A 13438-nucleotide genomic window follows, 5' to 3' on the forward strand; every position below is an offset into this window, starting at 1 on the left:
TGTAGGAAGGTTTTCTTAAGTTTGACCTTTTGTTGATGATGTGAGCAACATGCCCGGGCTCGATAATCATGATATCAGGCATGATGGTTTTTCGGTGTTTTGGTTGTCGTAAACACGTGAAGCTTCACTGGCGCCAACCCAAAAAACCTGGATCTGAATACCTGTGTCATCAGACAGCTCATACCTGCCAGCACTCCAGCTGAACTCAGACACTGACAGACTCAGTTTTTTATTCCTGTTTTGATTTCACTGTCATTCTTTCATCCAGTTTCATATTCATTTGAGTTTTCTTCAGTTTTTTTTATTTGGTTCCTGACTAGTTTTCAATTCTTTTAGCAAAGAGTTTCTGTCTCAATCTTGAGTTTCATATTCATATTTCTCGTTCAGTGTTTAGTGTGGTTATTTTGTTGTTTCCTGTTTTATTTTGAAAGTGTCTCCAGTATCTTGTTTTCAGTTTTATGCCTCATTCCTGACTTTATTACGTTCAGCTGTTTCTCGTCCCCTTCCTCAGTGTGTGTGTGTTTTGAGTGTATTTTTGTGTGATTTTCTATTCAAACTAACCGATTCTAGTTGTGACATTCAGAAGTTTATTTTATAAAACCCTTTTAGCCTGAATATAATGTGTTCCTTTATATTTCTATAAAACCCCCAAATGCCAGGGCAGTTCAACTATAAGCATTAACAAACATAAATGGGATAAATGTTAATAAAACATAGCAGATGTGATAAACTTTACAGCTGTACTATCCTGTCATCTCAGTTTTAGTCTGATTTTCGTCCTCTCATGTTTTACTCTTAGTTCTATGAAGTAAAGAGGTCTCCTTTCACCACGTTCAGAACCTGATCTCTCCTAACAAAGCTGACAGAAGCCATCAGTACCCATGAGTTTGCCTCTGAGCTGTCATTGTTGCATGACTGTGTTAGAGAGCAGAGAGCAGATTTTGTGGACTATAAAAATCCTCCTGCTTCTGGTTTTTGCTGCAGTAATGCTCTTTGGCTAAGTCTGATTATTATCACACACTGATGTTCAAATATAGACCAAATAAAAGTTTTGATATTGTGTTTCTGGCTTGTTGCAGGTTGTTTGATTCCAAGTGTTCCCCATTAAACACTTCCTGTCAGCTATGAGCCTGGCTGGGTTCAGGACCGGCCAGGCTTCACTGGGTTTGCAGTGCTGACAGATGGCCGGTCCCAGCCTGGCCTGAGGTGGACTGTAAGATAAACCCAACATGCAGCTGAGTTCAGATCTGTTTGAGCTTCTGCATGTTTAAAGACTGAAAGGCTATCAGAGAAGCTATCCACCTATGACTATGAGTTTTAAGTAATGTTTTTATTTTTAGTCACAATCTTCATTTTACTGGTTTAAAAGACTAAAAATAATTATTTTTTATAAAGATTCACTGTCTGCAAATATTGTGCCAGTTAGTTTGCTGTAAACTAAAACTGAAGCGCCAACATATAGTACCTTTTATGTCCAGCAGAGGCTCTAGATCACAGTTGTCGAAGTCCAGGCCTCCAGGGCCGGTGTCCTGCAGGTAGATGTGTCCTTGATCCAACACAGGTGATTAAAATGTCTAAATTACCTCCTCAACATGTCTTGAAGTTCTCCAGAGGCTGGTAATGAACTAATCATTTGATTCAGGTTTGTTGACCCTGGGTGTTATCTAAAACCTGCAGGACACCAGCCCTCGAGGCCTGGAGTTCGACACCTGTACTCTAGATGGTGATGGAGGCACAGCTGTAGCTGCTAGCTGTCTGCTAGGCTTCACCTCAGCTAATTGGAGTCCCTGAACCCGAGTTGGTTCCCAGTCCTCATTAAAAAAAAATTGTGTGGCTTTTTGAGACTTTTCTGGGGAATATGAAAGTTTACAAACTGAATTTGTAAACTCTTAAGTCACTGCTAATCCTCATTTATTGTCCAGCAGGGAGTGACTCCTCTGAAGTCAGACTTAACAGAAGTCTGAGTTTATGGTCTCAGGTGCCGGTTTCAGGTCTGCCTGAATAAAACAAGTTACTTTTTTTAAATTTAGGTCCCATCACAGTTGGAGAGGAGCAGGAAACTGACACCACACTCGTCACGCCCAGTTTCAAAACTCCAAGGTGGCGCTCAGCTCCAGGCTTCATGATTGGTGACGTCACACGGCTATGTCCATCTTTTATATACAGTGTATGGTTCAAATCTCTTGTTATGTTTTGTGTTTTTATATATCTCTGTGCTCATGTGCTGGTGTTTCTCAGAGGTTGTTCTTAGTGGTTTGTTTCAGTCTTGGTCTGACTGTAGTTTTTTTGTTTGTTTTTAATGCCACTTTGCATAAACAATTGAAAAACAAGTGCAATTACAGCTTTGCAGTTCTGGATTTCTTTGTGGTATTTTTCTTTGCAATGATTGAATTTTTTTTCTGTCCGTTTCCTCCCATTTGGGTCTGTTATTTGTACTTTGTGGTAAATGTATTTGTAGTTTTCATTTCTTTTGCAGCCATGCCTCTCTTAGTTGTCTTTGTGGATCCATCTTACCTCTTTTGTGACAATGTATTTCTTCTGTTGTCTCTTTGTGTCGCGTCTGTTTGTTGGTGTAATAACTTTTTAGGACTTTTTGTGGTTTTTTTGTGGGGTTTTTTATCCTTTATGCTCTTTATGCAGAGCTTTGTGTTTCTGAGTCTTTATGTTCATTTGACTGACACCCGAAGAACAATTGTTGTTCAAACTAAAGCTCTAGCCTCACGAAGTGAACATTAAACTGACAATGTGAAACATACTGGTGTGGGGGGAATGCTGCTGGGGCTGAGCTGGACCTCAACATTTTTCCCATGCTGGCTGTGGGTCCTGCAGACTGATAATAAAACCTCAGCACCAGCAGCCGGCATGTATCTCAGGTCTGAGTCCATTCAGAGTGAGTGGAGCTTAAAAAACTTGCTGCAGCCTGGAATAGTAAAGCAAGCACAGAGAAGACTTCAAGAGTCTTGCCGCTGAGCCGTGAAATGAAAAGTAGCAGCTGATGTAGCAGACCTGGCCGGGGTGGGGGAGGGTATCAGCAGGCAGCCGAGTGTCGAGGGACGGACGAAGGGAGTGAGCTGCCTGTGAACTACAACCAGGAGTGCAGAAAGCTGCAATTCAGCCGGGGGCACAGCAGGTGGTGCTCTGAAACAGTCGAAGATAAACAGGAGCGAATGGAGCTAAAATGATTCTTTCCACCTTAGACAAAAAAAAAAATTCCAATATTTATTTAATTTCCCTTTCAATGTTTAAAAATCTAGCATTGATAATGTGTCTGACGTAAACTGTAGTACGACATTCAAGGTTTAGTTTCTCTCACAGTGAAGCTAATTTTCCCCATAGATCACTACTCATGCTCATGTCTGCTGATTGGACAGTTAGACTGGCAAAAACTCCAACAGATGTCAGGAGTGTAGTTAAAGCCCAACAGAAACTTTCATGTATGTAGAAGAAGCAGCTGGTTTTGCTGGCTGAAGTTGATGTAGGTAAAAATCACAAAAAAGCAATATCATTTTGTCAGGGCAAGCAAGGTGTTCTGTACTTGCCCAGTGAAATCTAAATATTTGCACAATTTAATACCTAAAAAAGTGTCATCTATTAACATCTACTATAATGTCTTGGCTATTGTCTGTGGAAGGAAGCTGAACTCGGTTTGACGTGGAACAACTGGAATCTAAATTTTCTGCTGAGTTTGTGTTCTGTTAAAGAAAACAGTCTAGAGCTTGTCACCCTGAAAGATCAGCAGCATTTTCTGGTTATTGTGGATAAACCTGTGGACTTTGATGGGAAACTGACAGGGCATTAGCGAGCTACACAAGCAGCTGCTAGCTTTTATATTTCAAATCTACTTATGCTTTAAAAAATATCCCGAACTGTCAGGTAAACTGGAACAGGCCCACAACAAATCCAACATCTACATCATTATGACATCTTGCTTTTAGCAGCACAAAAACTTTGCGTTAAAGCACAGAGGAAACTTCAGACTGCTTCCTTTTCTTAACTGCCACCACATTCTCCTTTAAAGGCTTGCAGACAGAAACACGTGAACCCACACCAAGTCTAATCTACCTCATCCAGGAGAAAAAATACTGCCCAAACTCTTTTTGCCTCTTAATAACGTCAGAAAGTGATGATGACTGTAAGGGCCCATGACTGACAGGGGCCCTACAAAACATAAACTAGCCTTTTTTAAATGAAAATTTTTAACCTATCGCCATAAAATAATGTTTGCTTGTTTTATAAACACGTTTGTTTCCCAGCATTAGTTTTCTTTTATTTTTGGCAGCAAAAAATAAAAAACAACTCAGCCCCTTACCCCGCCTCCTACCTCCTCATTTGGTTTGGTCCAGGTGCGCTCTTAGGTGATGCTGAGTGGTAAAACAGTAGGATGGCTCTATTAAAAGGTGAGGTCAGGTTTTAAAAAAGAGAAAAGAGTATTTACTGGTATCCTAGCATTAGCTAGCTTACTTCATTTCTAACAGAAAAAAATGTGTTTGTGTTAATTAGCCAACATTCACTCTTTGTAGGCAGACCCTTTGCACATATGTGAACTTACCTGCCGACCTGCTGCCAGGCCACACAGATGACACCTCTGGGTCACACCCACTCACAACTCCCCACACCCACACTGCTGACACTGAACCAGCCCACTGATACCTGAGGTAGCAGGTGGGCTTAGTAAATGTGTCTGAGGGAGGCGCCTTGCGAATTATATTATTTTTTCTAAACACTATTTATTTTATAACCATCATTATAACCAACAAAAACAGAGTATTTTTGGAGAAGTGTGTGATGCTCTGCATATATTTTGCATGCTGCCTGTGACTGTTACAGGTGGAGAGCTTTCAGTAAATCCGATTAAAACATGTCTGAGCTCCACCTGGTCTCAGGACAGATATTTTAGTTGGCTTTACTTTGTTTGAAAACTCATAGCAAAACTATTATTTAAGTTTTATTTGCCAATACTTAATATTATAAATAAAAACATTTAAGCGGTAAAAAATACACCATTTTATAGATCAGAATTTATACTTACCTTCTTCCAAAAATTAACATATATTTTATTTGTATTTGTTGTAAAGTGCCAGTCAATGTGGAAAAAAAATAACGTTATAATTTAAAATATTCAAATATAAAAAATGACACACACACATATGCCACCAATCTCTCAATCTTTTGTAGTATTAAATTTGTGGGTCTAAAAGTGATTATTATTTATTTATTTTAACTTGTGTATTTTTAGAGGCAGCTAATAAAATCTAACAGAAAGTTTAACCTTTACAGTTACACGCTTCAAGTGCATGCTAACGGCGATAGCGGCGATAGCCGAAGAACAGGTTCCGGTTAGAGGACCGGACTTCCCCCCCACCACTGAGCTCGGCACAAGGGTGTGGTGCTTCTACTCTGTTTACTTCATGGACCATCAGACACTATATACACCTGCTTTTTAATTATTGTCAAAATACCTCTAGACTCTGTGGTTACGATGGGAAACATCTCCTGTCCTGTTTTAGTTCTTGCTGGTGTATTTCAGTGATGACTGCTGTGTTTTGCTCTGGTTCAGTTTGTTAAACACTAGAGGAAGATTTATTTTCTTTCTTTCTTTGTTTCTCCTTTCCCCTCTGTAAACATCAGCATGTGTCACTGTGAACAACTCATTTACGTCTTTGTGTTCATGGAAATGAATCATCACATCATCATGAGTCAGCATGATTTTGTTCTTCAGTAGGAAGTATGATTTTGTCACAAGTATGCACACTCTCCCACCAAAAAGAAATAAAATGAAATGAAATAAAATGAGGTCAGCTGCAACACCTGCACATACTGATGAGCAGTCCTCTCCATCAGTAAGTGACAGGACTCCGAGTGCTGCAGGGAGCGTGACATCACTTTCACACACGGAATCTTTGTGATGGACTGACTTCAGTGATCTGACGTGCCCACCTTAAGTGCTCTAAAACTAATCCAGCTCTGGATGGAAATGCTGCCATACCCTCATCAAAGCTATAAAAAAATCAGAGTCACTTTCTTGTGGCCTTTTGTCCAGATAAACCGGACAAACCTTTCAAAGACAACTGTTTTATCCCCAAATATGAACTTTATTTAAAGCTCACACAGCAGTTTAATTTAGAGTGCATTTTGAATGAATAATGTATTAATAAGTAATACAAACTAATTGTAAACAACTGTCATGTGTAGGACTTAAACTTTGACCTGTGGTCTCTGCTATGAAAAAGTTGAAAATAATGGGGGAAAACAAATCAAACTGGAGACAGTGCTTATAATTACAGAAAAGTATTTTAGTTCAGTAGAAAATCTGAATATGTGTCTGTTGTTTCTGCCACCTTTGGTCATAAACCCAGTTGACTGTTGACCCCTCAGAGCGCCTCTTGTGGAGACCGGAAGTGCAGACAGAGGCAGGTCCGTGTTACAGTTCCGTGCTGCGGCTTCTCTGCGGCCTGTGTGAGGACCAGTGAGCGGACTGAGCGGAACCTTATACATAGAGCACATGAAGAAGTAGTCCCTCCCACGCGGCTGCCTCTGTCCGTGGTGCTAGGGTCGGCTCCTCCGCGGTGCTGCGCCTCAGAGACACGTCACAGCGTCGGTCTGAGACAAGCTGAAGTCCGCGTGCAGCTCAGGGTCCGGAGTTCTCGGTGGATTCAGACGTTACCGGCTGCCATCCCCGCTCTTTCATCTCCCATCACGCTTACTGCCAGGGCGGCCCCGCCACCTCCGCTACCTCCTTCACGCTCATTGGTTCTTCTTCTTGTCGCTTCTCGTTTGCAACTCCTGATTGGCTTTCTTCCATCGACCATGCTCCCGTTTTTATTTGCAAGCAGTTTGGACCAATCGTAGCTTGGCTTGCGGCCAGAGGGCGGGAGGAGGAAGATGGGGGCGGGGCCAGAGTCAGACTGACAGAAATGGGGGAGAAGGGGCAGATTTGTGAGGAGAAACTAACCCAGCAGGGCTCTTTGTGCTCATGTGACGAGGTAGAAAGTGTACAGGGGCAGGTGTGGGTGGATGTTCGTCCTGCTGAGGGGCATTTCTGCTACCCCCCCCCTTCGCGTCTCTGTCTCAGGAAGTTGAGAGTGGAGTGCTGCTGCTGCCATGTTTAAACCTGCAGAGCATCCATGTTAAAGGAGTAAACAACACAAAGACTGTTCTGCCCGAGTCAGCTCCACTGCAACGCTGGGCAGGAGTTTAAACAAGCATTATTTCACATGTATGACAGGAATAACATGTGTTCACGAAAAAAAGCCACACTGGGTTTATTTTTAATAAATATCCACACTTAAAGTCATCTTTATTTTTTTAAAAATAGTTTTAATTTGTATAGTTGAGGTCACATGTAACAAAAATCAGTCTTTTATGAATGCTTCAAATCCAACCTATTTACATCACTACTTACTTACCCATCCTTTCTTTTCCTTCCACTCAACCACTTTAAGTGAACATATTTTGGTGTGTTTGTTTGTTGTGTTAAAAATATCAGTGCAGATATGCCTAGCTGTGAAAATGACAAAACCTTTACATCACAAAAACATACACAATGTGAGTTTGGTGTAGTTTATTTTTTATTAAATCAACAGGTTTTCATTTCTGACTTTTACTCATATTGTGTATCCTGATGCAGCTTAATTAACAAAATAACTGTGCATGTGGCACCTAACATCAAAACATTATGACTCAAAGAAGCAGCTGACACAGTCTACATATTATTTATCATGCACATTAAGTATTAATGAGGGTTAGGATATTATTAGTAGAGAAATCTAAAGTTGCTGTGAGTTTCCAAACAGGTGAGGGTCATGTGATGCAGGCTGGCTTGTGTGAACTGGGTGTAGCTGTCATATTAAAGCCCTGTTATGACTTTTAAAGCTTTATTATGTTTATTTTCTGTAAAGCTGCTCACAGTTTTTGTGTGTTATTTTTAATCTCATTTAATGGTATAAAAATACAGTATCTAAGCTTAAAGTGATTATTATATGTGGGTATCCTGTGGATAAAAGACCATTTTCGGATGTTAGGTAAGGCTTTAGTTTGTTAGTGTTGCAGCTGAAGAAACTTTTTATAACTTATATCCTAAATCTATGTGGATTTTCTATACATGTGTAATATATGTGTTATATTTATAATTGAAGTCTGTAGAATAACTAGAGATTTTGTAATGACTGTAATGAAGCAATTTTATTTACAATCCAGCACTTTAGGTTTGAATGTGAAAAGCTCAGTGTAATTCACACACTGACCAGCTTTTATTTATCTTTTCTTTTAACTAGACCTCTCTGAACCATCAGAGTGTGACTAGGTGCCGTTTTATTGCGACCAAAGGGGTAAAAACACGACTTTTAATCATAAAACCTGACTGTAACTGCCCCCCGCTCACTGCGCATGCGCAGTGAAGCAGGGAGGAGGGGGTCTGCTCTCGCTGCTCCATCCGGGAACTTCAGAATTACCATTGACAGCCGAAGCGCAACTTTTCCCCAGGCAAAGTGAAATCAAGCCGCGGACTCGGACAAAATATAGTCCCCGTTTTTCAACTTAAAATTAGCGAAAGAAAAGCGACCCGGCTGCCCGGTCAGACCCGTCGACGCTCGGTGGTCTTCTGGAGAGGAGCCGTGCGAGGCCCGAGCTCTTCCCGCCGGGTTTGGAGCACTTTTGAAGACGGGCGGAAAGTGGGTGATGAGTCCTGGGCTGTAAAAAGAAGCGAGAACTTGCTTTGCAGCCCGAGTAGTTCTTCTTTCAATTGTTATTGTCGCTTAAAAAAATCTTTAAAATCACTCAAACTTGGTCTCGGCCGCGTCGAAAGTGGGAGAAAAGTGCTTTCCTGGTCGGAACATGGAACTACAAGGCCTGCAAGAGGCGCTGAAAGTAGAGATCCAATGTCATCAGGTAAACGAAACATCGTGTTGTTCTCGCCTTCAGTGGCGTTCCGAGCAGCGGGCTCAGAGCTGCTCACTCCCGGGGAGCAACTCTGCGACATCTCGCTGCTTAAAATGTCCGCCGGCGGCCGTTTCCCGGTCCCGCTGACCGAGGGCACTTTGGGCAGCACTTTGTCTGATTGCCGTGGCTGTTTTTCTGCGAGCAACAAGAATGTGGAGCGGTGATAATGCGGTGCTGCTGCTGGTGCTGTGTGGCGATCAGGACGCGACCTGAATATTTATGAAGAGGTGCAAAGAGTGCGGCTTTGTTAACTTGAGGCACTTTTTCCTGCATGTAGTGGCGCAGATGAAGCGGCAGCCGCAGGTAATTATGGCCGGACTGTGTGAGAAACTTTATCGGCTTAAACCCGCTCTGCGTGAAGTTTCCCCGCTGGGTGGGGGTCTCTGAGGGGCATACCGGGGCCGCTTCTCTGCCCCGCTCTGCGGGCTGGAAGTGGCTCCTGCTCGGCCTCTCAAAGTTGTGTAATGTTGGGGGAATTTTAGCGTCCATTTTGAGTTGGTCGACATGTTTCTGGAGAGCGGGGGTGAGAGCGGAGCGGCTCGGCGGACAGATGGAGGAGCTGTGCCGGACTTTGAGTACCTCACACAGCTCTCAGAACCATCATGGAGTAGTTTAATTTCAGCGTATTTGACACGGTTTACTCTGCTGCTGTTAGTCCCTCTTGGTCACATGACCTCAGAGGGTGCCTTTGATTCGCTTTCACTTTTCTTTAATACTCGGTCTTTATGTGGAGGTGGCGGATGTTTGGTTAACTTTGAGGCGGATGCTGCGGAGCGTGGAGCCGGGCTGGATGGTGTTCAGCACCGCGGACAGCTCCTCGGAGCTCCTCCGCGGCGCTGCACCGCCCCGTCGGCCGGTCCCAGCCCGGCAGCAGCGCACCCAACTTCCCCCTCATTTATCAGAGGAAGAAGAAGGAGCTGCTCTCCATCCGTGCACTCTTTCTCTTCTGTTTGTGTCTCACTTTATTTCCTACACAGTGCAGCTTCCTCAGCTCCTGATTGGCTGCTGGTAAACTTTAACTAATCCATCTTCTTCTTCTTTAGTTTGGTAGTGGAAGCTTCCATTTTGAGAGGAAAAAAAGGGGGGGGGGGGGGTTACTACCTCCTGCCCCCCTCCTACTCCTCCTTTTCCTCTTCCTCCCCCTCCTCTAGCTGAAGAGGAAAAAAAGTCTGCAGAGTTTCACGCAGGAGGAGGAGGTGGTGGAGTAAAGGGGGGATGGGCCCCATTCATGCCTAACATTACCATTTTGATTGCTTTGATGCTGTTTTTGGTGTGGAGGAGCAGGGGGAGGGGAGGCAGCGACAGAAAGCTCAGTCAGCACGGCACACCGATGTTTTTAATCACCACGCTCCTCTTTCTCTCTTTTTAGTGACCTTTATGTTTCCTCCTTAAAACACAGTGGCCTTCAATCCTCCATGCACACGTTTAAACACATTTATCTACATTTACAGAAATAACATGAACTCACAGCCGAGCAGGAGGGTGGGGGTTAGAGAGGTAACAGGAAAAGCCCTGGAGGTCATTTCAGGGTCGTGGTTTGAGGCCTAAAGGTGGATGTTTGTGAGGAGCGTCGGAGGAAAGGCTTCGATAGCCACAAATATTTGAAGCAAAAATTTGAGAGAACTTTCTCCACGGCGCCCCAGAACCAGCTTTAATGTGTTTGATGAAGGCATGTCACAGTTTACCTTCAAAGTGCAAACATTCAGAGCTCTTTATTTATTATTACAGCATTTTTGAGCCCTCATAACTTCATATCTACACCAAAAAAACCAACAACACATTTTTAAGATCAGTTTTATCCCACTGTGAGAGTTTCCATCTGAAGAACTGTGACCTTCAGTGAGGATCCATCACAGTCTGAATAAACTGCAGTTTGATCTGTGACATGGAGGAGCAGAAACCAACACTGGTGTTTGATCTGTTTCCTTCACAAAGTGCATTCTGGGTAAGTTTTGAAGGCTGGTATCAGCATGTAGGACTGTGGAGGTGTCTGTGAGGCACCTGAATGCTCTACTTTCACCTACATGTGATGCCAGGATCATCTTCAAGTTGTGATTTATTTGCTATACTTAATGTTTAACACTCACGATTAAAGTTTAGGGCTGTAACATGATGTGGTAGTAAATTGTGCATATGATGTTGATTAAACAGCTTAAGGTCCTGAAAAAGTTCTTTAAAAGCCTTGAAGGGGGGACTGGAAGGGCCTGGATCACAGACTGAGCAGGTGCAGCTGATGTTTGAAGAAGGATGAGGTGTGATGGAGCCGAGAGCTGTTTTTGTGTTTGGAAGTGTTGTTTCTGGTATTTCAGGCAGATATCGTTTACACAATCCCTCAGAGGCCTTTAGCACAGCGGTCTCCAACCTTTTTTGCGCCACGGACCGGTTTATGCCTGACAATATTATACACCTGAAAACCATATATTTCACACCTGAGCCTAAACTTTCGCGGGCCGGTACCAAACGACTCATGGACCGGTACCGGTCTGTCGCCCGGGGTTTGGGGACCGCTGCTTTAGCACATCCTGTTGTCTGGTCCCCTATAAAGGCAGCTTTACCTCGCTTCACATTCATCTATTCATTTAGTTTATTCAGCTGATTTACAGGGAGTGCAGAATTATTAGGCAAGTTGTATTTTTGAGGAATAATTTTATTATTGAACAACAACCATGTTCTCAATGAACCCAAAAAACTCATTAATATCAAAGCTGAATGTTTTTGGAAGTAGTTTTTAGTTTTATCTATTTTAGGGGGATATCTGTGTGTGCAGGTGACTATTACTGTGCATAATTATTAGGCAACTTAACAAAAAACAAATATATACCCATTTCAATTATTTATTTTTACCAGTGAAACCAATATAACATCTCCACACTCACAAATATACATTTCTGACATTCAAAAACAAAACAAAAACAAATCAGCGACCAATATAGCCACCTTTCTTTGCAAGGACACTCAAAAGCCTGCCATCCATGGATTCTGTCAGTGTTTTGATCTGTTCACCATCAACATTGCGTGCAGCAGCAACCACAGCCTCCCAGACACTGTTCAGAGAGGTGTACTGTTTTCCCTCCTTGTAAATCTCACATTTGATGATGGACCACAGGTTCTCAATGGGGTTCAGATCAGGTGAACAAGGTGGCCATGTCATTAGTTTTTCTTCTTTTATACCCTTTCTTGCCAGCCACGCTGTGGAGTACTTGGACGCGTGTGATGGAGCATTTTCCTGCATGAAAATCATGTTTTTCTTGAAGGATGCAGACTTCTTCCTGTACCACTGCTTGAAGAAGGTGTCTTCCAGAAACTGGCAGTAGGACTGGGAGTTGAGCTTGACTCCATCCTCAACCCGAAAAGGCCCCACAAGCTCATCTTTGATGATACCAGCCCAAACCAGTACTCCACCTCCACCTTGCTGGCGTCTGAGTCGGACTGGAGCTCTCTGCCCTTTACCAATCCAGCCACGGGCCCATCCATCTGGCCCATCAAGACTCACTCTCATTTCATCAGTCCATAAAACCTTAGAAAAACCAGTCTTGAGATATTTCTTGGCCCAGTCTTGACGTTTCAGCTTGTGTGTCTTGTTCAGTGGTGGTCGTCTTTCAGCCTTTCTTACCTTGGCCATGTCTCAGAGTATTGCACACCTTGTGCTTTTGGGCACTCCAGTGATGTTGCAGCTCTGAAATATGGCCAAACTGGTGGCAAGTGGCATCTTGGCAGCTGCACGCTTGACTTTTCTCAGTTCATGGGCAGTTATTTTGCACCTTGGTTTTTCCACACGCTTCTTGCGACCCTGTTGACTATTTTGAATGAAACGCTTGATTGTTCGATGATCACGCTTCAGAAGCTTTGCAATTTTGAGACTGCTGCATCCCTCTGCAAGATATCTCACTATTTTTGACTTTTCTGAGCCTGTCAAGTCCTTCTTTTGACCCATTTTGCCAAAGGAAAGGACGTTGCCTAATAATTATGCACACCTGATATAGGGTGTTGATGTCATTAGACCACACCCCTTCTCATTACAGAGATGCACATCACCTAATATGCTTAATTGGTAGTAGGCTTTCGAGCCTATACAGCTTGGAGTAAGACAACATGCATGGAGAGGATGATGTGGACAAAATACTCATTTGCCTAATAATTCTGCACTCCCTGTAGAATTAAAGTTCAAGGAAATCTGATTAGTTTCTTCTTTTTCTTTTAAAGTTTGGAGAAGTCTCAGTTTTCCAAAGTCTGATCTCAGTCTTGACCAAAGTAACTGTGGTTATGATCATGCAAGTTAGTACAAAAGCACCTCTATAGTCAACTGGAAGTTAAGAGTAGAGAGCATTAAAAGAAAATGCATCTGTAATTATAGTTTCATATGAAATCATTTTTTAAATCATCATTAAATCTTTTTTCTCATTTATTCTCAGTAATAAAAAAAGGATCCATGTTGAACCTCCAGTGGTTTCGTGCCCCATCAGTGGGGCCCAGGCCCACAGTTTTAGACCCGCTCAGTGAT

At 42.7% G+C, this 13438-nt stretch overlaps 1 protein-coding gene across 1 annotated transcript in view; it reads left to right on the forward strand.

The window, feature by feature from the left end:
* The first annotated feature begins 8416 nt into the window (after positions 1–8416).
* phf21b (PHD finger protein 21B) overlaps positions 8417–13438 on the forward strand; it is a 90660-nt gene continuing 85638 nt past the window's right edge. Inside the window, exon 1 of the mRNA XM_040048254.1 lies at positions 8417–8886. Within this exon, the coding sequence (XP_039904188.1) occupies positions 8833–8886 (54 nt within the window). The 5' untranslated portion in view covers positions 8417–8832. The remainder of the gene's footprint in view (positions 8887–13438) is intronic.

Source organism: Simochromis diagramma, unplaced genomic scaffold (assembly GCF_900408965.1).
Source record: "Simochromis diagramma unplaced genomic scaffold, fSimDia1.1 OVJJ01000557.1, whole genome shotgun sequence".
NCBI lineage: Eukaryota > Metazoa > Chordata > Actinopteri > Cichliformes > Cichlidae > Simochromis > Simochromis diagramma.